Source organism: Acomys minous, assembly GCF_964271855.1.
Source record: "Acomys minous genome assembly, chromosome: 14".
In the NCBI taxonomy this organism is placed as follows: Eukaryota; Metazoa; Chordata; class Mammalia; order Rodentia; family Muridae; genus Acomys; species Acomys minous.
The window spans coordinates 55,792,645-55,815,729 of NC_140496.1; the positions used below are offsets into that span (position 1 = coordinate 55,792,645).

General features: G+C 48.3%; 1 protein-coding gene across 2 annotated transcripts in view; it reads left to right on the plus strand.

Moving 5' to 3' along the window:
* The window catches only part of NOTCH2 (notch receptor 2), a 140,733-nt gene that overhangs the window by 113,099 nt on the left and 4,549 nt on the right, over positions 1-23,085 (plus strand). For both annotated transcript variants that reach the window (XM_084756815.1, XM_084756816.1), the window contains 16 exons: positions 46-274; positions 1,052-1,253; positions 2,933-3,086; positions 3,415-3,599; positions 4,820-4,952; positions 10,536-10,772; positions 11,824-11,936; positions 12,479-12,984; positions 14,752-15,093; positions 15,815-15,957; positions 16,068-16,278; positions 17,004-17,100; positions 18,747-18,912; positions 20,278-20,579; positions 21,701-21,848; positions 22,606-22,703. In XM_084756815.1, the coding sequence (XP_084612941.1) occupies positions 46-274; positions 1,052-1,253; positions 2,933-3,086; positions 3,415-3,599; positions 4,820-4,952; positions 10,536-10,772; positions 11,824-11,936; positions 12,479-12,984; positions 14,752-15,093; positions 15,815-15,957; positions 16,068-16,278; positions 17,004-17,100; positions 18,747-18,912; positions 20,278-20,579; positions 21,701-21,848; positions 22,606-22,703 (3,266 nt within the window). The remainder of the gene's footprint in view (positions 1-45; positions 275-1,051; positions 1,254-2,932; positions 3,087-3,414; positions 3,600-4,819; positions 4,953-10,535; positions 10,773-11,823; positions 11,937-12,478; positions 12,985-14,751; positions 15,094-15,814; positions 15,958-16,067; positions 16,279-17,003; positions 17,101-18,746; positions 18,913-20,277; positions 20,580-21,700; positions 21,849-22,605; positions 22,704-23,085) is intronic.

Here is a 23,085-nt window from a genome sequence, read left to right on the forward strand (position 1 = left end):
GCGCTGACTGCTGTTCTGAGTGCTGCTTCTTTTGTCATGGCTCAGACCCTTGCCAGAATGGCGGCTCCTGTGTGGACGGAGTGAATACTTTCTCCTGCCTGTGCCGTCCCGGTTTCATTGGGGATAAGTGCCAGACGGACATGAACGAGTGTCTGAGTGAGCCTTGTAAGAACGGGGGCACCTGCTCCGACTACGTCAACAGTTACACCTGCAAGTGCCCTGCGGGATTCCAGGGACTCCACTGTGAAAACAACATTGATGAGTGCACCGAGAGGTGAGCGGACGAACCTGGGAGGAGCCCTCCACCCAAGACCCATTGCCCATCCTCCCTCCTTGCTCAGTTTTTGAAAGACATGGAATTAGAAGGTCAAAGGTCAGAGGTTGAAAAGGTTAGTGGGATCGGCCACCACTATGTCTCACTATGCAGCAGACACTATGTCTCACTATGCAGCAGACACTATGTCTCACTATGCAGCAGACACTGTGTCTCACTATGCAGCAGACACTATGTCTCACTATGCAGCAGACACTATGTCTCACTATGCAGCAGAAGCGCCATCAATTCTGTTGTCCTCCTGTGGTCTCTTTGTTGCAGTTGACCTGAAGTTCTCTCTTTCTTTGTAGATCCATTACTGTCTGAGTAGTTTTTGAAAGGTTTGGTTTCTTTTTATTGCTTTAGTGTGTGTTTATTCTCTTTCATAAAGAAATCTAGAATGAAAAGCTATTTAGGACTTTTACTGTAAAGCCAGTTGATTTAATGATAAAATATGTTATGTAGAAAACCACAGGACTGGATAAAACCTGGCAAGCACCACTCTCTTCAGGATTCCAGACGCTCTGCCATTTAAATGCTCCTACGACTGGTGGTAGAGAAGAGCTTAATGCTCACTGTAACCTCTGACCCTTAGTCTAGTTTAGAAGACTGTAAAATTTTACTGAGCATAGGCATCAGAAGCTCAGAGGTGTTTGTCCCATAACAGCCTAGATTTCAGAAGCCAGACTTTTCAGTAGCAGGTCGCACAGCTGACGTTGTCTCCCATTGGCTCCTCAGCTCCTGTTTCAATGGTGGCACGTGTGTTGATGGAATCAACTCTTTCTCTTGCTTGTGCCCCGTGGGATTCACTGGTCCCTTCTGCCTGCATGACATCAATGAGTGTAGCTCCAGTCCGTGCCTGAATGGGGGAACGTGTGTAGACAGCCTGGGGACCTACCGCTGTGCCTGTCCCTTGGGCTACACTGGCAAAAGCTGTCAGGTAAGGAGCTTGCCTCCTGCTTACACGGCTCCCCACAGTAGCTGAGGCAGGATGAGCCATTCAAAAAGAGAGGACTGTGCATCCCAGGTGCCCCCCCAACCAAGATGAATCTGAGCCACCTTCTTGATAGCTAGAAGATCACAGACTGGTGATCCCAGCAATGTGACATGAGTTAACATGCTTGTGGCTGTTTGAAGAGGTTTCCCAAAAGGAAAGCATGGCTGACAGTAGAAAGAAGCACAGTAAGAAAGGTGGCTTAGCTTTCCTTGCTGTCACAGATACCTAAGAAAAACAACTTACTAGGCAGTTTGTTTGGACTTGCGGCTTTAGAGATTGCAAGCTTCTCTGGCTGCTTTTGTTTATAGACCTGAGACAAGGCTAAGTGTCATAGTCACAGGAGCTGATGTAGGACTCTTTTCACCTCATGGTGGCCTTGAAGCAGAGAGGGACAAAGGGAAGCGGGGAGGGAAGAGGAAGGCCAAGGGAAGGGAGGGAGGGAGGGAGGCAGGCAGATAAGGCAGGGGAAGCCAAGAGCCATGTGTAGCTCCCCCAAACATGTTACCCGCTGCCCAGCCTCACATTTCAGAATCATTCAAAGATGATGCCCATGGGAAACCAAACTCTCAGTGCCTGAACCTCCGGGGCTATTTCCTAGTCAAGCACTTACAGGAAAGAGCAATCGAGTAAAACCAGGAAGTACCCGGTATAACTAACAGGGTGGTGATTTGCAATGTCATACCATAGCCATAGCCAAAATTCAAATTTATAAATAGAAGCTTGTATACAAACTTGGGATAAAAGAAGTCCTCATAGGAAACTAATATAACTTTCAGTTCAGGGAGGAGAAGCAGCATCCGCCACGCCCCGAAAGAATAGTTTCTAGCCTTTCCAAGGTCACATGCAAATGGTAATTTATGTCTTCAGCATTCACGCAGTTTCACATCTTCTGCAAGAATAACAGAACTCAGACAGCTCATGCACACGTGACCGATTGCAGAGCACACTCGGTGACACTGGACACGGAAGCAGCTACCTCTGCATCAGCCAGCTTGATGCTGTGCTCAAGAGCGCGTTCTTTGCTGGGTAGCTGCTTCCTCTTCTAATGTAGGAGTCAGAGCTGGGCCTGTCCCCACCCCTCCTCCCTCCACTGACCTCCCTTCAGCCAGCAGTCTGTGTCAGGCGTCACCGCCACTCTCTGCCTCATGGTTTTCATAAGCCTGGTTTTGAAAATGAGGTTTTGGACAGTTTAGGCTTGTGAACTGCCATCTTTTTACCCATCTTCCCCATAGGCAGGGCTGGCCAAGATGCATGTGGTCCTATAGGGTTACCATGGGAACCGTGGGCCCAGACAGCAGCTGCAAGTCTTTCCAGCCTTACAGGGAGGTCGTACATGCTCCCATAATCATGTGTAAGGCTCTGAGAGTAACAACTTACTGAGCCTTTAGAGTTGTTAGGTTTCTGGGGTATGGGCTTTTTAAATGACACCAGTCAGACAAGTGACTCTATAAAAATGACAGAGTGCATCTTAGACAGTGGGCACAGTTTAAGGCTTGGGTGAAGGCATCCCTCTCTTTTTAAAACCAGTCCTTTTCTTTGGCACATCATGACACACTGTAGCTTAGTGACCTCTTTTCTGATAGCTGCATTTTGATGCATGCACACTCTTGCCTCTGCTTCAGACCCTGGTGAACCTGTGCAGCCCGTCTCCGTGTAAAAACAAAGGAACTTGTGTTCAGGAAAAGGCAAGGCCCCACTGCCTGTGTCCACCTGGATGGGACGGTGCATACTGTGATGTGCTCAACGTGTCCTGTAAGGCAGCTGCCTTGCAGAAAGGTGAGTTCTGCCCCTAAGCACCAGAAACTGACATGTGTGCTGGCATCTTAGGACAGATAGCACTGAAGGGACATGCTCTGGAGAAAGGCTAGAGCAATGCTTAGACATCCCAAAGGGAAAGGTGATGGAAATGAAGTTAAGATGGATTCTACCTTCAGAACATGTTTATTTTTTCATGCAAATCAGTTGCTGGGGTTGAGGGAAACTAGACAAGAACGAAGGAAATCTAAGCCAGCAGTCACTAGCTGGGCCTTACCTGCTTTTGGTTTGTACCCCCAATGCGTCGCACTCTCTTCTCTGATGCTTCTTTCATCACCTGGTGTCTCAGGAGTTCCTGTTGAACACCTGTGCCAGCACTCAGGCGTCTGTATCAATGCTGGCAACACCCACCACTGCCAGTGCCCCCTGGGCTACACTGGGAGCTACTGTGAGGAACAGCTTGATGAGTGCGCATCTAATCCATGCCAGCATGGCGCCACCTGCAATGACTTCATCGGAGGATACAGATGTGAGGTGAGAAGAGGGCTCCGAGAAATTGTGCCGCGGTTAAAGACACTCGCTACTGAGCTCAGCCATTTGTGTCTTCCAGAGTGTAAATTCTGACCTGTCGTTACCATAGTGTTCACCAGCCACTGTTTTTATTTTCAGCTGTGCTTTCACATAGCTCTGGTAGATCTTTTCAGAGACCCCTGCACCACACCTCCTGGGCTTGCTCTCTGTGCTGGAATCCTGCAGGCTCACCTAGTACAGTAGCCCCTGGTGCTTCCTGAAGTCAATTAACTATTCTCTCAAGCAGAAAGAGCGTGGCCTCACCTGTTGTGCCATAGCACCATGCTTAGTGTTACTGTGTATAGTGTTTAAGTATGTGTCTTTTCCCAAGTCTGGGCAGATACAAGTTAGAGCCAGATGTTAACAAAACCCCAGACCAGGAACTTGAAACCCCAGACCACCAAGCAACAACAAAGACCCCTCTGCTGCTACCTCGGTTGTTTATCTCACAGCAGGCCAGCATCTGTTAGTTCAAAGGCCTGCCGGTGCTGAACTCAAACTCTCCACATCTGATTTTTTTTTTTTTAAGCAAAGCCCAAATGAGCAGAGTTAGAGCCATTTAATACCGTCTGCCTAGTGTAGCCTGCAAAGTGACAGACAGTGTATCTATTGTAAGTGAGGTCCACCCTGGAGTTCAGGGAGCCAGCGCTGCCGTGGGGAGCTTACTCACGGAAAGACTAGTGTTGCTGGGTCATTGAATGTCACCACCCACAGTCTTAAGCTCCCTCTGTGCTGTCTTTTTCCTTATCAATGCTTGCTTCTTCCAACCCCTCCGTTATCCTCTACCAGTCAGCCCCATCTTTCATTTTGTTTTCTTTTTTGGCCCTGTCCACAAACATGCAATGGGTTCAGTTTCTTTACTACTTTTCACCCGTGCTGTTTGAGTCTTAGGCTGCTGGTCACGTGTGGGAGGATGCCCAGCATACAGAAATCCTTCGTCTGAAGTTTTTCCTGAAGGTCTCATGGAAATGACCCTCAGAACACACGGTCCTTGTCTTCCTTTAAAATGTCTTTTTTGGGAGATGGGGCAATTGGAAGGGTAATAGGTAAATGTGACCCGGCACAAGCATGTGGCAGAGATGTGACAGAGAAGTGGCAGAGGGTTGCACAGTTGCTTAGGAGGATGAGAGGCAAAGCCATAGTAGCCCTGACCCCTCGTTCTCTATGCCCGTTTCTCCTGGCAGTGTGTTCCAGGATACCAGGGTGTCAACTGTGAGTACGAAGTGGATGAGTGCCAGAACCAGCCATGCCAGAACGGAGGCACCTGCATCGACCTGGTGAACCACTTCAAGTGTTCGTGCCCGCCAGGCACTCGGGGTATGCACACTGCGTTACTCTTTTCCACCAAGGCCGTTCCCACCATTATACATTCATTCTTAGTAGTAAAGCAACTTAAAAACTGAGACAATTAATTAAAAAAATAAACAAACAAAACTAGCCACTTAACTTACTCCCTCTCTCACCCTCTGATCTCCTGCCAGCTTTGGTTCATGTTTTCAGTTGTCTAGGTTTTTTTCTCAGCCCATAATCCAGGAAAAGGAACACAGAGTGGACATAGCGTTGTAACAAAATTAGCCTGGCTAACAGGGTTTCTCGGTGCTTCAAGGGAAATCAACCAATAGCCTCTTTAAAAAAGCAAATCCATATAGGCCTGATTTTTAATTTTTTTTTTTTAAGCTAGCCAAGTCTTGTCTCCATAATGTGAGGGCATCAATGAAATGAGAATGTTTTGCTGCTGCCCCAGGGAGGCTGCTCACGGAAGGCTATGCTCCCTCCCTTGCAGTAAGGCCCATGACACCCTTCTACCACCAGACTGTGGACAGTTTGCTCTGGGTTTTGCTACTTCCCAAACTGTCTCCTGGAAAGAGCACTGCTCACAAGCACACATGGCTGCGAAGGTTCCGAGGAGCCCGTGAACAAGATGAGAAAGACCATAGACAGCAGCATCAAGCCGGCTCCCAGAGGAGGCTCTGTGCCACCTTACACTTTTGTGTCGGTGGTGTTGTATGACGTTTCTTCCTACAGATCAACTTAGGCCAGATTAAGTCAGAAGCATTCGCCACTAACGAGCAGCTGAGTGGAAGGGCGAACTGGGTGAGGGTCAGCCTGTAACCACCCCAGACTATTACATGGAAGGAGGCTTGACTCCTAGTCTAGAAATGGGAAATTCCATGGTTGAAAGAGTCAGAGTCCCTTCCAGGTCATTACTAGTTTATTTCTTTGTATCCATCCACCCATCCATCCATCCATCCATCTATCCATCTATCCACCCATCCATCCATCCATCCATCTATCCATCCATCCATCCATCCATCCATCCATCTTTCCATCCACCCATCCATCCATCCATCCATTCATCCACCCATCCCCATCCACCCACCCATCCATCTATCCATCTATCCATCCACCACCCACCCATCATCCATCCACCTATCTTTTGAGACAGTGCATTTTTTTGAATAGCAAAACTAGATGCATAAGGGATGAACCAAATTGATTCTCTGTCTTCTCTTTGGGAGGTTCATATCCATATTCCCTCATCCACTCTCCCTTTCTCTTTCATCTCATCTCTTTGTTTCCCTCTTTCCCATGGCTCCTCTCTTCTCCCCCTTTCCCTCTCTACATCTCCCTCTCCTCTTCTCCCCTGGAGTCCCTCTCCCCCTCTCCATCTTTCTCCCTCTCCCTCCAGTCCTCCTCATTTCCTCCTCTCCTTCCCTCTCCATCTAATTCCCGTCCCTCTTCCCTTTGCCCCCAGTCGCTCTCCTCCCCATCTCTCCCTCCCCTCCTTTCGTGCCCTGCTCTTGTCCCTCCCCCTCATTCTTCTCCCCTCCTCCTCCCTCCTCTCTCGTGGCTCCTCTCTTCTTCCCTCCTCCCCTTCCCCTTTGCTCCTATCTCCAGAATCCCAGGTGGCTGCAGCCTCAAGTTCACTACAGGCATGCACTACCATGCCTGGGTGGTTAATGCCTTTAAGTAATGGTGTTGGTTAGGACAGGCTACAATTCTGGTGGTAGCTAATTACATATATCAAATCTCAGACAACACAATAGTGGTTTTGTTGGGGGGATTTTTTTGTTTGCTGTTTTGGCACTCAGACTCTGGCAGGTGTTGGGTTGCTCCCTTTCTCTGTGTGTTTGGTCTGTAGCCTCCAACACTGCCACAGGAAGGTAGAGATGATGTACGGGGCTGGATATACAAGGTTTTTATTCAATCTGGAAGTGACATACATCACATCCCTAGAGCTGTGTGTCAGAATCACTCCCTAGTGTTCTTCCATGGTCCATGGAGGCTGGAAACCTAGGAGAGGGTATGGGGTTTGTACTGGACCACAGATGTGGCCAGTTAGACACATCCAGTCCCAGGGTGGAACATCTAAGACAAGGAGATTTTTGTCTTTTCTAAATCAATCAATCAGTCAATCAATCAATCTCTGTCTCTTTCTGTTTCTCTGTCTCTGTCTCTCCCTCCCTCCCTCCCTCCCTCCCTCCCTCCCTCTCTCTCTCTCTCTCCCTTCCTCTCCCCTTTCCTCCCTCCCTCCCTTAATCCTTCCTTCTCCTTTCTTCTTATCTTTCTTTTTCTTCTTTTTTTGAGATAGTGTTTCTCTGTGTAGCCCTGGCTCTCTTGGACTCATTCTGTAGACCAGGCTGGCCCTCAACACAGAGATCCACCTGCCTTTCTTCCCAAGCACTGAGATTAAAGGTGTGCACAACCACTGCCCAGCTCCTAAATACTTCTTAGTGGCAGTTAAAAATGATCATGTAGTACATCTACTGATCTATTGACTTTTTCTGAGCCAGCTCCTCAGATGTTGACACATTTGACGTTCTACTGCTGTGGTCTTCACTGAAAACTTAGCTGTTCATCTCACTGATGGTCTCTCATGATAGTCGGCCTTGCTTTGTGCTTTTTCCAAGATTGCCTTTTGATCATCTGTTATGGAGTGTGGATCTCTTTCTGTGTGTCCTACCTGAATGTTTGTTGGATTATACCTTGCGTACTTGTACATTTGCTCTGCCCTCACCTATCTGGCCATCAGTGACTGTTCCTGGAAACTGCGCTCCAAGCCTTGCATGCTGGCCTGCTCACACCCCTTGCTCCCCAGTGCACAGGCTAACTGGAACACTTCTGCTGTCCCTACTCTTCGCATCAGGCTATGGATGAGGTCACTCTTACTTATTTTGCTCATGCCACCCAATATCAAATACCCTATGAGACTGGGCACATGCACTAGCTCTGCTTGCTTCTACTTTTTGGTTTACAGTTTAACCTGTGAGTAGATAAGGTAATATGTATGTGTAGACAGGGATCAATATGTCCACACATGCATTGAAAAACATACAATAAGAGATGTCACTGTGGGGGCTGGAGAGATGGCTCAGTGGTTAAGAGTACTGGCTATTTTTCCAGGGGTCCTGAGTTCAATTCCCAGCAACCATATGGTGCCTCACAACCATCTCTGTTAGGATCTGATGCCCTCTTTTGCCATGTAGGTATAAATGCAGATAGAGCATGCAACATAAAATAAATACATCTTGAGAGAGAGAGAGAGAGAGAGAGAGAGAGAGAGAGAGAGAGAGAGAGAGAGAGAGACGTCACTGTGCATCAGTCCCAACGCTGCTCTCTCTCCCTCTTCCACATACAAGCAATCAACACTTTTAGTTTCTCATGTGTCTCTAGAGGTTTTAAAAGGCTATTTTTCAAACTTACTATATGTGTATAGGAGCCAAATACAAAAATAGTTTTTATTTCCTCCACTTTTAATTCTAAAGATTTATCAGAGACATTATTTTTCTCTTGACCTTTTTACTTAATTGGAATATTTTCAATCAAAATGGAGAAATTCTTCAGTATTTTTCATAGCTTCAGAATTCTCCTTTATGACAACATTATGCATTGTGTTGAACCGGTCCTCTGGTGATAGACATTGGGCATTTTTGCACACATACAAGTGCACTTTACAGAATACATTTCCAGAAATAGAGTCTGTCAGGCTGTTATGCTGAGCTGTCCTCAAAGTGGCCATACGGGCTGTGTCCTCTTTGTGCACCTCAACAATTGTCCTATTTAAAAGTTACTGTTTTCCCTCTGGGATTCATCCCTCCCTCTTTCCCTGTTACATTATACTGTTGCCTCTTAATATTCTACAGAAATTGTTTGTCTTTGGTATATGATGCAGATACTTTCTCAGTACACTGAGGTCTTAATCTTTCAAATGTCTTTGTAGTGATTTTTTTCATGCAGATTTTTTTTGAAATGTCATTGGTGTGAGGGTGTCAGATCCCTTGGAACTGGAGTTACAGACAGTTGTGAGCTGCCATGGGTCTGGGAATTGAACCGTCGTCCTTTGGAAGAGCAGATAGTGCTCTTAACAACTGAGCCATCTCTCCAGCCCCCATGCAGATTATTTCTAATCACATTGAGTTTATCCATCTTTTTTACGGCTGCTTGCATTTGGGTGATAGTTGGTATTTATTTTCCATGCTTCATGATTTATAAAGGTGTTCTTCTGTCTGTTCATTCTGTCCTGGAATCCTGAGGGACCTTTCCCACGTGACTGTGGGCAGCTCGTGTTTTCTTCAATTATTTGAGATGAAACTTTTATCAAATTCTAAGTTCCTGTCTGCTTTGGGTGCTCTAACGGGCTACCTTTGTTGCTGTTGTTTTCTTGTTCACTAATTCATGAGAACTTTGAACTGGGGAGGAATCTTCTTCATTCTCTTCTGGCTACAGTTTGGGTTTTTTTCTATGGAATCTTAGAATCAGTTTGTCATTCACAGATACTGCTGCTACTGTTTTGAAATCACATAATTATTAATTAGTACAGTAAATACATATTTGTCATGAAGAGTCGCATAATCAGATAACGTATGTTTTTCCATGTAGTCAAGTCCCCTCTTTCCATCCCTCAGAGCACTTGCATGTGGGGCAGCACATCTTGTTACAATGGCTCTCGGCCATGTTGCCTTTTGAAATCGTTAGTGACAATGAGGCGTATCTTGTGTTTCCCTTTTGATATCTGGTTTCACCACTAACATGCAAGTGGTGAGAATGTAGAAGTGTTTTCTTTTCTAACCTTTTACAATTATTTTGAGAAATAGTCATTGATTCTGGTGTTTCTAAAACAGCTGTTTACGGCTATTTTAGCTCAGTGGCTTATATCTTCAGTACATTGTTTACCTAAAATAATTTTCAAATTCTTAGCAAGATATTTCCACTCTGTTGGTTTTTTAAAAGTAAAAAAAATTAGTGTACTTATCCTCTTTTTGGCAGGGGGGGGGGGAACGGACGGACACGTGTTTCGAGACAGGGTCTCTCTGTGTAGCCTTGGCTGTCCTGGACTCACTTTGTAGACCAGGCTGGCCTCGAATTCACAGCGATCCACCTGCCTCTGCCTCCCAAGTGCTGGGACGAAAGGCGTGCGCCACCACGCCCGGCTACTTAACCTCTTTTAAAGAAAAAAAAAAAATCAGTGTTTATAAAACAGAAAATAACATTGCTCAAAATCTAATTCCAACATAGTCTATATAGAACTAGGGTGTGATCTTCTTTTTTTTTTTTTTGAACTGTTTTCATGTTTTGATTAGAGTTGATGAGTGATGAAAACCTCAGAGTGTCTGCTAGGCTTCAGGACCCATGCGCTCGAGGTGGGACAGTAGTCATTCCCGCTGCTCTGGATCAGGGGAGAACACACGGCGCCGTGGGGTGCGCCTTCTTGTGTTGTGTCCCAGGAAGGGCTGCTTGCGCAGACCGAGTACTTCTTACCTCGCCCAATTTAAGAAGTCCCATTGTGGACTGAGGAATAGAATCTAGGTAACCTTTAAAAAGCATGAGAGCGGTCATCTCTTGCTAAAGGTGGGTTCAAGAGATTTTTTCATAACTCTGCGTCTCTCTTCTCTCCTGTAGGCCTGCTCTGTGAAGAGAACATTGATGACTGTGCCGGGGGCCCCCACTGCCTTAATGGCGGCCAGTGTGTGGACCGGATTGGAGGCTACAGCTGTCGCTGCTTGCCTGGATTTGCTGGGGAGCGGTGTGAGGGGGACATTAATGAGTGCCTGTCCAATCCGTGCAGCTCCGAGGGCAGCCTGGACTGCCTTCAGCTCATCAACAACTACAAGTGTATCTGCCGCAGCACGTTCACTGGTGAGGACCTCTCGGCCCTTGCTAGTCCTGGGGTGCAGGAGGTTTGAGTGAGCAAACCGTGATCTGTGTGGGAATCCCTGGCCTCCTACAGAAAGCCAGGGCCGCTTAGGTCAAGGACACAAGGCCCAGTTTTCCTTAAGTTTGTACACCATGAGTGCTCTAACTCGGTCCGTCGTTACCTTTTCTTTTTCTGAGAAACTCTTTTGTGGTATATGGATTATATCATGCTGTGGCAAGAATACAAAAAATAATATGTTGCGGTAGAGGGGAGAATTAACATTTTTCAATTGAGATAAACTAAACAAGACATAAAATCTGCCATCTTCATCACAGTAAGACTACTGTGCAGTAGCATTTCACAGTGCTGCGGAGACTGCAGCAGCATTCAGCACACTCACACTGCAGTGACTTGCAAATGACCACAGGGCACCTGGGGCCCTTTTCCTGCCATTTGCCAAGAGCCCAGCTGAACCCCCACATTTCCTCCAGGATTCCAGCTACCTGTGCAATTTGTCAGGGGGCAGCAGCCCACAGGTGCCCTCTGGCCTAGAACTGGATCTAGAGGAGGTGGGCCCTGGGCAGGTTCATTCAGACCACACTAAGGCAAAGTTACCAAGAAGAGATGAAAATTCCTTCTAAACCACCAGTCCCCAGTTAGGTGTATGCCCTGGCCTAAGGCAGCTGCTTCTGTGAGTGGCTGTAAACAAAATGCTGCTAACACTGTCTCTCAGCTTAACAAATGTGAGCAGGCACTAAAGCTGAGCCGTAACCTCCCTCCGTCTGAGGGGATTTTTGTTTTTAGTAGAATTCGTGTCCCTTTTCTGTCTGTCCCTGTGGGGGCCGGTCTGGTAGATAGCCCTTGTGTGCTTAGTACCTTGGAGCCCCTGCGGTGAGGTCCACTGAGTGTCCTCTCTCAGTCCTGTAGGCTTAGAACTGGCCTCCCCGCCTCCTCCTGCGTCTGAGGCTGGTTCTCACCCCTGCAGGGTAGTGTTTAGTGTCTCCAAGTTAATGGTCCTACCTTTTAAGACTGCTGGTTATTTTCTCTCCTCAGGCCGTCACTGTGAATCCTTCCTGGATGTGTGTCCCAAGAAACCTTGCCTGAATGGAGGGACTTGCTCTGTGGCTACCAACGTGCCCGATGGCTTCATTTGTCGCTGTCCCCCAGTAAGTGGCCTGCTGTTAATGTAAGGGACGCAGTCTCTTCCAGATGCTCTATGGAGCCGAGACTGAGCCCACTTTTTCGTGCCCCCTAGAAGGGAGCTGGGGTGTTAGTGCCTGGAAGCTGGTCGGGGTCTTGAGGTCTTCCCTGTGTTCAGTTGTCAGGATCATTCAGCGACTGAGCTTCCCAGCTGCAGCATCCCTGCTGTGCTGGGAAAGCACTGCTCTGTTCCTATTAATTAGCAGTGACCATTGCAAGTGCTTCTCATGCTAGAAGGGAGCTTGCTTTAGCCTGTCGCTGTGCCAGAGGGCGGAAGTTCCCTTACGCAGAGAGCCCTGGATGGGGTGATACCGAGAGGACACCTGTCTGATAGTGACCTTAAATTGATAGCATGCCACATTTGTCCCATGGCTGATTTGAAGAGGTCGTTTCTAGGACACAGGTGAACGTTAAACATGGGTTTAGACTTTATCTCCCTAGAAGTGTAGGGAAGAGTGGGCGAGCTCTTCCGTCTGTCTGCCATTTGTCTCTTTACCCCTTGTTATAGGGCTTCTCTGGGGCGAGATGCCAGAGCAGCTGTGGACAAGTGAAGTGTCGGAGAGGGGAGCAGTGTGTCCACACCGCCTCGGGACCCCGCTGCTTCTGCCCTAACCCCAAGGACTGCGAGTCAGGCTGCACCAGTAACCCCTGCCAGCACGGCGGGACCTGTCATCCTCAGCGTCAGCCGCCTTATTATTCTTGCCGCTGCTCCCCACCGTACTGGGGCAGCCACTGTGAGCTCCACACAGCCCCCACCAGCACCCCTCCTGCCGCCTGTCTGAGTCAGTACTGCGCCGACAAGGCTCGCGACGGCATCTGTGATGAGGCCTGCAACAGTCATGCCTGCCAGTGGGATGGAGGTGACTGTTCCCTCACTATGGAGGACCCCTGGGCCAACTGCACCTCCTCGCTTCGCTGCTGGGAGTACATCAACAACCAGTGCGATGAGCTGTGCAACACCGCCGAGTGCCTGTTTGACAACTTTGAGTGCCAACGGAATAGCAAAACCTGCAAGTAAGAGCTACAGGCCCTCAGAAGCCGAGGGGGGCTGTCACTAACACACTCGGGCTCCTCTTCTCGCTCCTAACCACTCCAGCGCTTCGGCCCCAGCTGCCTCTGCCTTTCAGATGGTGCCAGCCTTGTCCCATCGCACGCTGCCCAGTTCTCCCGAGCTGACAGAGGGCCGGGAGTGCTCACTGCATAACCATGCCCCCTCTCTACCTATCTCCTCTGCCTTCTCACCCGCTGCTCTTGCGACCTCCTGGGGGAAATAACCTTGGAAGTGGCATTGCCGCTCTCAGGCAGCCTCCAGCCTAGCCTGCCACGGGATGGATGGAAAGGTCTGTACCACTCTCTCTTTGCTCATTCCTTCCCTTAAGAGTAGTTTGTTTGTTTGTTTTTTCCATCTGATTAGCAAGCATGAACTTAGGCCTCTTAGCTCTCGCCGTCATCAGTGTTGCAGATATGGTCTGTGTGGTCACTTTGCTGTTAATCGTTGCACTTAACCCCAAGTAATTCTTAAGAGCTTTGTGGGGCACAGGGGTTGTTAGTGGTCTTTCCTGGAAGGTTAAAGAACTTGCCAGAGCATACATAGCTGTTTGAGATGCTTATTTTTAATCAAGCTGATCGCAAATTCTACCAAGTGGTACAAATAACAACGGGTTGAGGTAGGCAAAAAAAGGAGCATAGAGAAACAATTATGCCTCAGAGGAACCTGTGGAGTTCTGATTCTTTTGCCTGACATTTCAGTGATAGTTGTGTATATGCATGACAGTGTGTGTGTGTGTGTGTGTCTGTGTATGAGTGTGTGTGAGTTTGTGTGTGTATATGAGTATGTGAATGTGTGTGTTTGTGTGTGTGTGTATGTATGAGTGTGTGAGCCTATGTGTGTGTGTGTGTTTGTGTCTGTGTATGAGTGTGTGTGTGGGTATGGGTCTATGTGTGTATGCATGACTGTGTGTGTGAGTCTGTGTATGAGTGTGTGTGTCTGTGTGTGTGTGTGTGTGTGTGTGTGTATGGGTCTATGTGTGTATGCATGACTGTGAGTGTGTGTGAGTCTGTGTATGAGTGTGTGTGTCTGTGTGTGTGTGTGTGTGTGTCTATGTGTGTATGCGTTTGTGTGTGTTTGTCTTGAGTAAGGGTCGCATGCAGTTCAGGCTGGCCTTAAACTCCTGAATCTTGAACTCCCGGTCTCCTAGCTCTCCCTTCCTGAGTATTAGGGCTACAGGCGTGCACCACCACACCCAGCTTTCTCTCAGCATTTGGAAAAGGGTGGATGAGGTGGATCCTGCACGAACGTCTCCCTGCCCCTTACGTTCTGTAATTCTCACTCCTGAAAGAGAAAGAAGCAGACTATTTGGCACACTCCTCTGAGTAGCACTTGGAGTCTGGAGCAAGCTTGCACAGCTTCTGCTTCTGAGCCCTTTGTGCTCCGCAGTCAGTGAAGTCAGGGGAAGCCTAAGCACACTAGTTTGGTTTCAGATTTGCCTTCTTATAAAAAATTCCAGCCCCATAGTATTGTTGGCTGAGTGGAGCCCACTAAACCCTTGCAGGATGAGGACTACAGCATTATTCCTCATTCAGGGGGTACAGGATAACATGAGTGGCACAGCTGTATAGCCCATGGTGTTGGGGTACACGCTTCATGGGACATTTCGCTAAGCGTTGGGGTCCTGATGATGAGTCAGAAAAGATAGGTAGGAAAGTCCACACAGCATGCACTTAAGCCTGTCTGCACTGTGTCGTGAGCCCCCTTTCCTGTTCCTTCTCTCTCCTGCCTAGGTATGATAAGTACTGCGCAGACCACTTCAAAGACAACCAGTGTGACCGGGGATGCAACAACGAGGAGTGTGGCTGGGATGGGCTGGACTGCGCTGCGGACCAGCCCGAGCAGCTGGCAGAGGGCACCCTGGTCATCGTGGTGCTCCTGCCGCCCGAGCAGCTGCTGCAGGATGCACGCAGCTTCCTGAGGGCCCTGGGCACCCTGCTGCACACCAACTTGCGCATTAAACGCGACTCTCAGGGCGCCCTCATGGTTTACCCCTACTATGGGGAGAAGCCGGCCGCCATGAGGAAGCAGAGAAAGGCACGCAGGTCTCTTCCTGAGGAGCAAGAGATGGTAGGGTAAGTCTGAGTTTCTGGACCAAGAAATAGCAAAGGAGCTGTGCTTCCGGGGAGTTCATAAAGCACAAATACTCAGCCCATCAACGTGAGAAGCTTAAATAGAATGCCCCTTCGCTTAAGACAGACATCAGCCGTTACATATAAGGAAGGGTAAAGATCCGGCTTGGTTGAGGGGCTCCTCATAAGCTAGGGCAAGAAGGAGCCAGGGCTTGGAAAGGACTTCCCAAATCTGGGGTTCATAGTCTCTCTCCAGAGTTGCCTCAGAACCTTCATTGGTGTTGCGTCTTTTGGGTTGTGCTTGACGTGAGCAGTACTCCTCGGTTCTGTGTCAGGAGTGCGCCACTGTTCGCTGGTGTTCTCTAATGTTTAGTCCTTCTGCTTGTCAAGGAGTGAGTGTAGATGCAAAGGCGAACGAGGTCTGGACACAGGGCCATGAGTCTACTGAAGACTAAGTACTGCTGAGCAGGTGGGCCTGGGGGAGGCCACCAGGACCTATAAGAGGGGAGCTCTGCAAACCCACCTCCCCAGCTATCTGTTACGTGTCACCCCATCAAAAGGCTTATGTCAGCCAGACTATGGGATGTGAGCGTTCAGGGTCTGAAGCACCCTCCTTCCGGAGTTCTTTCTCCCAGAGGTGGAGGAAAGCGCGGGCCGGGCCATGTGAGCCTTTCTCAGTGAGCCTGCCAGGCCTAACCCTTCCTTTCCCTGCCCCACCCCCAAGCTCTAGGGTGTTTCTGGAAATTGACAACCGACAGTGTGTTCAAGACTCAGACCAGTGCTTCAAGAACACAGATGCAGCGGCCGCTCTCCTGGCTTCTCACGCCATCCAAGGGACGCTGTCCTACCCTCTGGTGTCTGTCGTCAGTAAGTAGCTTGAGCATTGAAGGGGAAAGGCTGGGAAGGGACCTCCGTGGGGTTCACCCTGGCAAGATGACGGCGTTTCTACAACACTGTCCCTATCTCTGAACTTTCAGGTGAATCTGAGCCTCCAAGAGGCGCTCAGCTTCTCTATCTACTTGCCGTCATTGTTGTCATTGTCCTATTCTTCATCCTGCTGGGGGTGATCATGGCAAAGCGCAAGCGCAAGCATGGCTTCCTCTGGCTGCCTGAAGGATTCACCCTTCGCCGAGACTCCAGCAATCACAAGCGCCGTGAACCTGTGGGACAGGACGCCGTCGGGCTGAAGTGAGAGGGTTTGACAATAAGCCACTCTTTCTGGGATAAGCAGAAACCAACAGAAAGGCTTACCGCTGAATCACAATTTCAGATTCTAAGCTCTCTGCCGTTATTCACCCTGGCCACAACTCCCAATGGCTGTACAGACCTCTGAGCATGGCTGCCTCTTTTCTGGGCACACATGTTGTAGCGTGGTGCTCAGCATCTGAGTTGGAGAATGCTCTTGTTGTAATCTCTCCATTGGTGAGAAGAGGAAGGATGAATGCTCAGAAATATCACGTCGAATATTACCCTCGGGGCTGGTGAGGTGGCTCAGTAGGTGGACGTGCCCTCACCAAGCCTGGTGACCTGAATTTGATTCTAGTACCACATGGCAGAGGATAGAACTGACCTCCTCATCTTGTACTCTGAGTGTGTAAAGTAATGAAAAGGGCTGAAACTCAGTAGTCAAGAGTGGGGCTCTGCTCCCAGCACCCACATTGGGTGCCCTACCATCCTGTAACTCCAGCTGCAGGGCATCTCACACCTCTGGCTTCTCACATGCTCAGATACACACGCAGACAGATACACATAATTTTTAAAAATATGTAGGTAATCTGTGAAAAGTGCTGCATATCCTATCCTATTGAGCCAAGTCAGAGGATAGCATGGGAATAAGACGGTGAAATATTGAGAGCCACTGTGATTGTTCAGCCATAACCTCTACTCTCATTTCTCCCCTGAATAATCATCAGAAATCTCTCGGTGCAAGTGTCAGAGGCTAACTTAATTGGTTCTGGGACCAGTGAACATTGGGTTGATGATGAAGGACCCCAGCCAAAGAAAGCCAAGGTAAGCTGTCCTAAGCAAAGCCACATTGCTGGCCATCATGTAACCACATTCTAAGTTTATCTCTTTCTCACAGTGCCTTTCCTACATCCTCATGAACAGCAGGGACCTTTAGAGAATTGACTATCTTGGTTGCCCGTGTTTGCTCTTGAAGAAACCTTTCAAAATAGTAAAGCAAGCCTGCCTTCTGGCTCAGGTGTCACGCCCACGCCTGTGAGCCAGGAGTGGTGGTGAGCACACTCAGGGTTCCACTTGTGGCTACATCTGTGGCACTTTTCTAAGAGGAGGTGGACGCATACAGTGAAGAAAGCCAAGACCATTAACTTGCAGGTGTGGTCCCAGCATTCTGGAGGCTGAAGCAGGGGAATCTCCAGTTTGAGGGCAGCCTGAGCTACCTCTAAAACCAAACAAAGAAATGAAAACATGTTGTTCTAGTCGCCCTGAAAACATGTGTATGTAACATTGTACAGACTGAGCAGACTACATTTAGGTATAGGTATGCATTTAACAACTGTTAATGAAAAATGAGGCCTGGATTTGAGAGAGAGCAGGGGTGGGGGCTATATTGGAGGAGTTGGAGAGGGGAAAGAGAAGGGAGAAATGGTATAATTATATTATAATCTCAAAAAAATGAAAGAAATAAAACCAACAAGAAGTACTGCTCTCGTCATTAGAACTGAAAGTCTGCTACTTTATGACTGGTACTTAAAACCTCTTTGCGTTTACTATTCCTTGCCTATAAAATAGAAGTAATGATAATAATAATAGTAGTAATAGCTCTTTCCTCTCTGAGGAATCAATCCAGCAGTTGCTAGAATCTGTCTTGCCTATTTCCTATTATAGACAGAGAATTCAGTGAAGGGCAGATGCTTTTGCGTTCACGTGGCTGTTTCTCCTCGTCCTCCCTTCTGAGCTTAGCACTGTGTTGAGTCCTGACAGGCAACCTTGAGCAAGGTTTATTCCCCCTTCTCAAGAACCTTCCAAATGAAAGAAAAACAAAACATCACATGCATTTTCTCATGTACAGAATCTGTATTTAACTAGTAAAACAGATAAGGCACAAACAGTATACACAAAGAGGGGCTTTGGAGAGGAAAGGAGTGTGGCTGAGTGTGTTAGCAAGGTACAATGGTATTTTTTAAACCCAATATTTTGCACACTAAATTTAAATTATTTTTAAAAAAGAAAGATAAATTACAGTCTGCTGGTATATCAGTGCCGTGTAACAAGTACCACATGGTCAGCTAAGTAAAGAAAAATAGAGCCTTTTAAGGCCAACAAGAATTAAAATCTTAATTCCATTTGAAGAGCAAGTAGGAGTCAGTCAAACAACGATGGAGGAGCCGACAGTAGGCAGAGAGAAGCAGCAGAGACCCAGCAAAGGGAATGTAATGCCTTGAAGATCTAAAAGTAGCATATTAGGGCTCCAGTCTGGGATGGGCTGTGGGAGAACTGTCCTGATGCCCCGGGGGTGAATGGGAGCCACAGCTGAGTGGTGGGAAGCCATGGTGGTTAGTGACAGAGTTAGGACAGGAAGAAAAGGAGCAGAGTGGGGCTTGGAAAAGATGGCTGGAGACTTGCCTGCTCCTCGGCCCCATCAGCAGCATCTGAAGGGCTCGAGTTAATGAGGGAAACTGCTTCCCTACCAGGCTGAGGATGAGGCTTTGCTGTCGGAAGATGACCCCATCGATCGACGCCCCTGGACACAGCAGCACCTGGAAGCCGCAGACATCCGCCGGACTCCATCCCTGGCGCTCACCCCTCCTCAGGCAGAGCAGGAGGTGGACGTGCTGGACGTGAATGTCCGAGGCCCAGGTCAGTACCGGGCCTTCCCCACGTTAATCCTGCGTGCTTGGTTGGTCAGTGTTTCTTTACCTGGCCAGGTGCCCCTGCCAATTCCACAGACACTACATGAGCTTAGGGAATAATGTAGTCATGCAGAGCCTGGGCACTCTGAGAGGGACAGTGGGTAGAAGCGTTTGCCACGGAAGCCTGGCCACCTGAGCTTGAGCTTCAAAGTCCATGTAACAGTGGGATGGATTGTCCTCTGGCTCCACGTGCATGTTATTTATGGCACATGTGCATGCACATGAGCACACGCTCACGTGCATGCACACACACTGTAATTTGTGTGCTAAGACACATGTGCACAAATCATACACATATAATAAAATAAATAAGTACATATTTTAAAATTATGGCCTAGACAGAAGGCTCTGTGCCTGTTGCTCTTACAGAGAGCCTGGGTTCAGTTCCCAGCACCCACACAGTGACTTACACCTGTCTGCAGCGTCAGTTCCAGAGGATCCAGCACCATTTTCTAGCCTGCATGGGCACCATGTGCACATGGTGCAGAAATAAACATGTACACTAAATAAGTCAATCCTTAAATGTTTTCAATTGAAAATGCATATTTCAAAGAAAGGGAAGGATTTTTGCATTGCTTATAGTATATGTCTTAGCCACTGTTTTATTTGTGTGAAGAGACACTGTGACAGACAGACAGACAGACAGACAGACAGTAAGAGACAGAGACTGGGCCTGGCATGGGGTTTTGGAACCTTTAGCCCACCCCCAGGGACACACTCCCTTCAACAAGAACACACCTCCTAACCTCAAATAGTGCTACTCCCTGTTAACCAAGCATTCAACTCTATGAGTCTGTCTGTGGAGGCCATTCTGACTAGAACCACCACAGTATCCCACAACAGGCCACGGAGCCCTGCTGCAGATCCTGTCTTATATGTAGAAGCTTACTTATACTGTCTGTTTAAAAATGAGACACCTGGGCTGGAAAGATGGCTCAGTGGTTAAAGCACTGACTGCTCTTCTGGAGGTCATGAGTTCAATTCCCAGAAACCACATGGTGTCTCACAACCATCTATAATGTGATCTGATGCATACTGTATACATAATAAATAAATCTTTAAAAATAAATAAATAAATAAATAAAAATGAGATACCAGCATCTTAAACTCAAGCAGAAAAGCTGGTCGGCTTAAGGAAGAGCCTCCAGACCAGAAGGCATCTGCTTTCCCCTACTCTTCACACGTCTGGCATTGTCATGTAAAACCTGCCATAGTTACTACAAAGAGTTCCTCCCCTAGCATGATGGGGTTCTGCAGAACTGTCCCAGAAATGGGTTAATTTGAATGTCTTTGGAACGTTCCCTTCCTGCAGATGGGTGTACTCCACTGATGCTGGCCTCTCTCCGAGGAGGCAGCTCAGATCTGAGTGATGAAGATGAGGATGCAGAAGACTCTTCCGCCAACATCATCACAGACTTGGTTTACCAAGGTGCCAGCCTTCAGGCGCAGACAGACCGGACCGGTGAGATGGCCCTGCACCTTGCAGCCCGCTATTCTAGAGCCGATGCTGCCAAACGCCTCCTGGATGCAGGAGCAGATGCCAATGCCCAGGACAACATGGGCCGCTGCCCTCTCCACGCTGCGGTTGCAGCAGATGCTCAAGGTGTCTTCCAGGTAAAGAGCCCAAGAGTTGATTTGAATATGAAGAATGAGGTGGCTCAGTGGGTAGAGACCCAAAATACCATGTCCAAGGCAGCTCACAGTAGAGTGTCTAGGGGAGCTCACGCTATCAGAGGTTAGAGTCCACGATGGTGGAGAAGGCATGGTGGCAGCAACAGCAGAGAGCCCGCATCATAAGCTACAAGCAGGAGGTGGAGAGCCACTGGGAATGGCACAAGTCTTCTTCCAGAGCTCAGTGTGCATCCATGACGTACTTCCTCCAGCAAAGCCGTCCTGCCTGGTCTTTCCCAAACGGCCACCAGCTGGGGTCTGAATCATCAGATTCCTGAGGTTTACTAGGGACATGTCATTCAAACCACCACAAGGTGTTTGCCACCAATCCTGAGAACCTGAGTTCAGTCACCAGGACCCACATAATAAAAGGGGGGGGGGACTGATTCCTGCAGGGTGTTCTCGGACCTCCACATGTGTGCCACTGCACACGCATGCCTGCACACACACTAAGTAAAGTAACTCGTCTAGACCTGTGAAATTTTAGCTTTACTAAAACACTATCTCATTGAATTAATTCAAGTCTTTGAAAGCTAATTATGCTTGTCAGAAAAGGGAGGAAAGCCAGCTGACCTACTTTGAATAGCCAGAAAATGACTCAGTCAGCAACAGGGTTCTGAATCTTAATCAGCAATATTTTGATGTGTAAAGATGCCTCACAAATGCACAGGTCAAGTGGGAGCAGTAACTGGTCTAAATCCTTTGTTTAGTTTTTGTTAACTCTCCAGCTCTGCCTGTCTGTGGCCCTACAGGTAATCACTGACAAGTCGGTGATATAGTTTTTACTCCTGTTTTAACCTGATGAGGAACTTGGAAATGTTCAAGATGACCCCCAGCTGTCCCCACAATTGAAGTTGTGATACACCACACACTCAGAAAGCAGAGCACCATTCTGATGGGCCGTGCCTGGTTATTCAGCAAATGTGTAGTTACTAGCCATCATGGCTTCTAGGGCCTGGGCACAACACAGGTTTTCTTGCCCCTTAGGACGCCCAGGGGAGCCTCCGCCCTTGCTTTGTCCTTTTTCTTCATCTAAGGGACACTTTTCTCTGCCTCTCTTCTAGATTCTGATCCGCAACCGAGTGACTGATCTAGACGCCAGAATGAACGACGGCACGACACCCCTGATTCTGGCTGCCCGCCTGGCTGTGGAGGGGATGGTGGCCGAGCTGATCAACTGCCAAGCGGATGTGAACGCCGTGGACGACCACGGTAGGGGTAGCGACTGGGCTTGGGGTGCTTGTCTGCAAAGGGTGTCTCTAAGCAAAGGAATTGTTCCACATCCCTGAGAGAACTTCCTCGGGTCTGAAATTGGAGCATCCCTTGTTCTCTTCCCCGTCCCCCATGCATGCTTCCTTCAGGGGGCTGTGCTCAGAGAACTGAGGCCATAGGAGGCCCTAGATTAAGATTCTAAGGGCTTTATGTCGTTGTTTTGGTGGGGTTTGGTTTTTGTTTTGGGTTTTTTTGTTTGGTTGTTTGGTTGGTTTGTGTGTGTGTGTGTGTGTGTGTGTGTGTGTGTGTGTGTGTGTGTGTGTGTGTGTTTCTTTATTTGTTTGGTTGGTTTTTGTTTTTGTGAGGGTCCTTGGACCTCAAAGAATTTTCTTGAAAGGTTTACCTGAGTGGGTTCCTAGCCATAACAATTCTCAGTATGGGAGTGGGTTCACTAGGAGGGTTGTGAAAAAGCCTAGCTATGCTTTTGGCATATAGTAAAATGTTCACTGTCTTCAGCGTGTGAGGATTGCGCACCTGGGGGCCATGAATAGCACACACCAGGGATCCTTTACTTAGGGGCACCCAGCCTGTTCTAAAATACTCTGAGGACACACGAAAAGGGAAATACAAGTGTGCTTTCCCGTGGGCTCCCACTGATTTCCTGCTGCTCTCAGGGGAGGTCAAGGTTTCCTTCATACACCACAGTGCTTTCCTTCATGCCGCCTCCTGTGTGTCTTAGCCAGTGTTTCTCTTGCAGGGAAATCTGCCCTCCACTGGGCGGCTGCTGTCAACAATGTGGAGGCGACCCTTCTGCTGTTGAAGAATGGGGCCAACCGCGACATGCAGGACAATAAGGTACAGCCTTGACCCTGCAGCCCGGCCACCTGCCTGTTAGGTGCTGGGTCACCATGCTGTCCTGAAAGTAACTTGGTGTGACCCTCCCTCCTCTCTCCTTCAGCAGTCTGTCCTCTCTGGATGCTCGCTCATGCTCGCCACCATTTCTCCCTTTCTTTCCTTCTCCTCTGTGCAGTCCTTTGTTTTTCTGTCCTTGGATACCATGGTCCTTCCCTCCCTCATCTTTCAATCACTTCTTTTCTTTGAGTTCTCTCTCTCGTGTCCCACCCCCATCTCTCTCCCGTGTTCTGAATTCTTTGCATACTTTGGTTTCTCCTCTGTGCTTTCTTATCTGTAACCCGGTTTCCTCTCAGCCATCTCTTAAGTGATGCTCTGGCTCGGA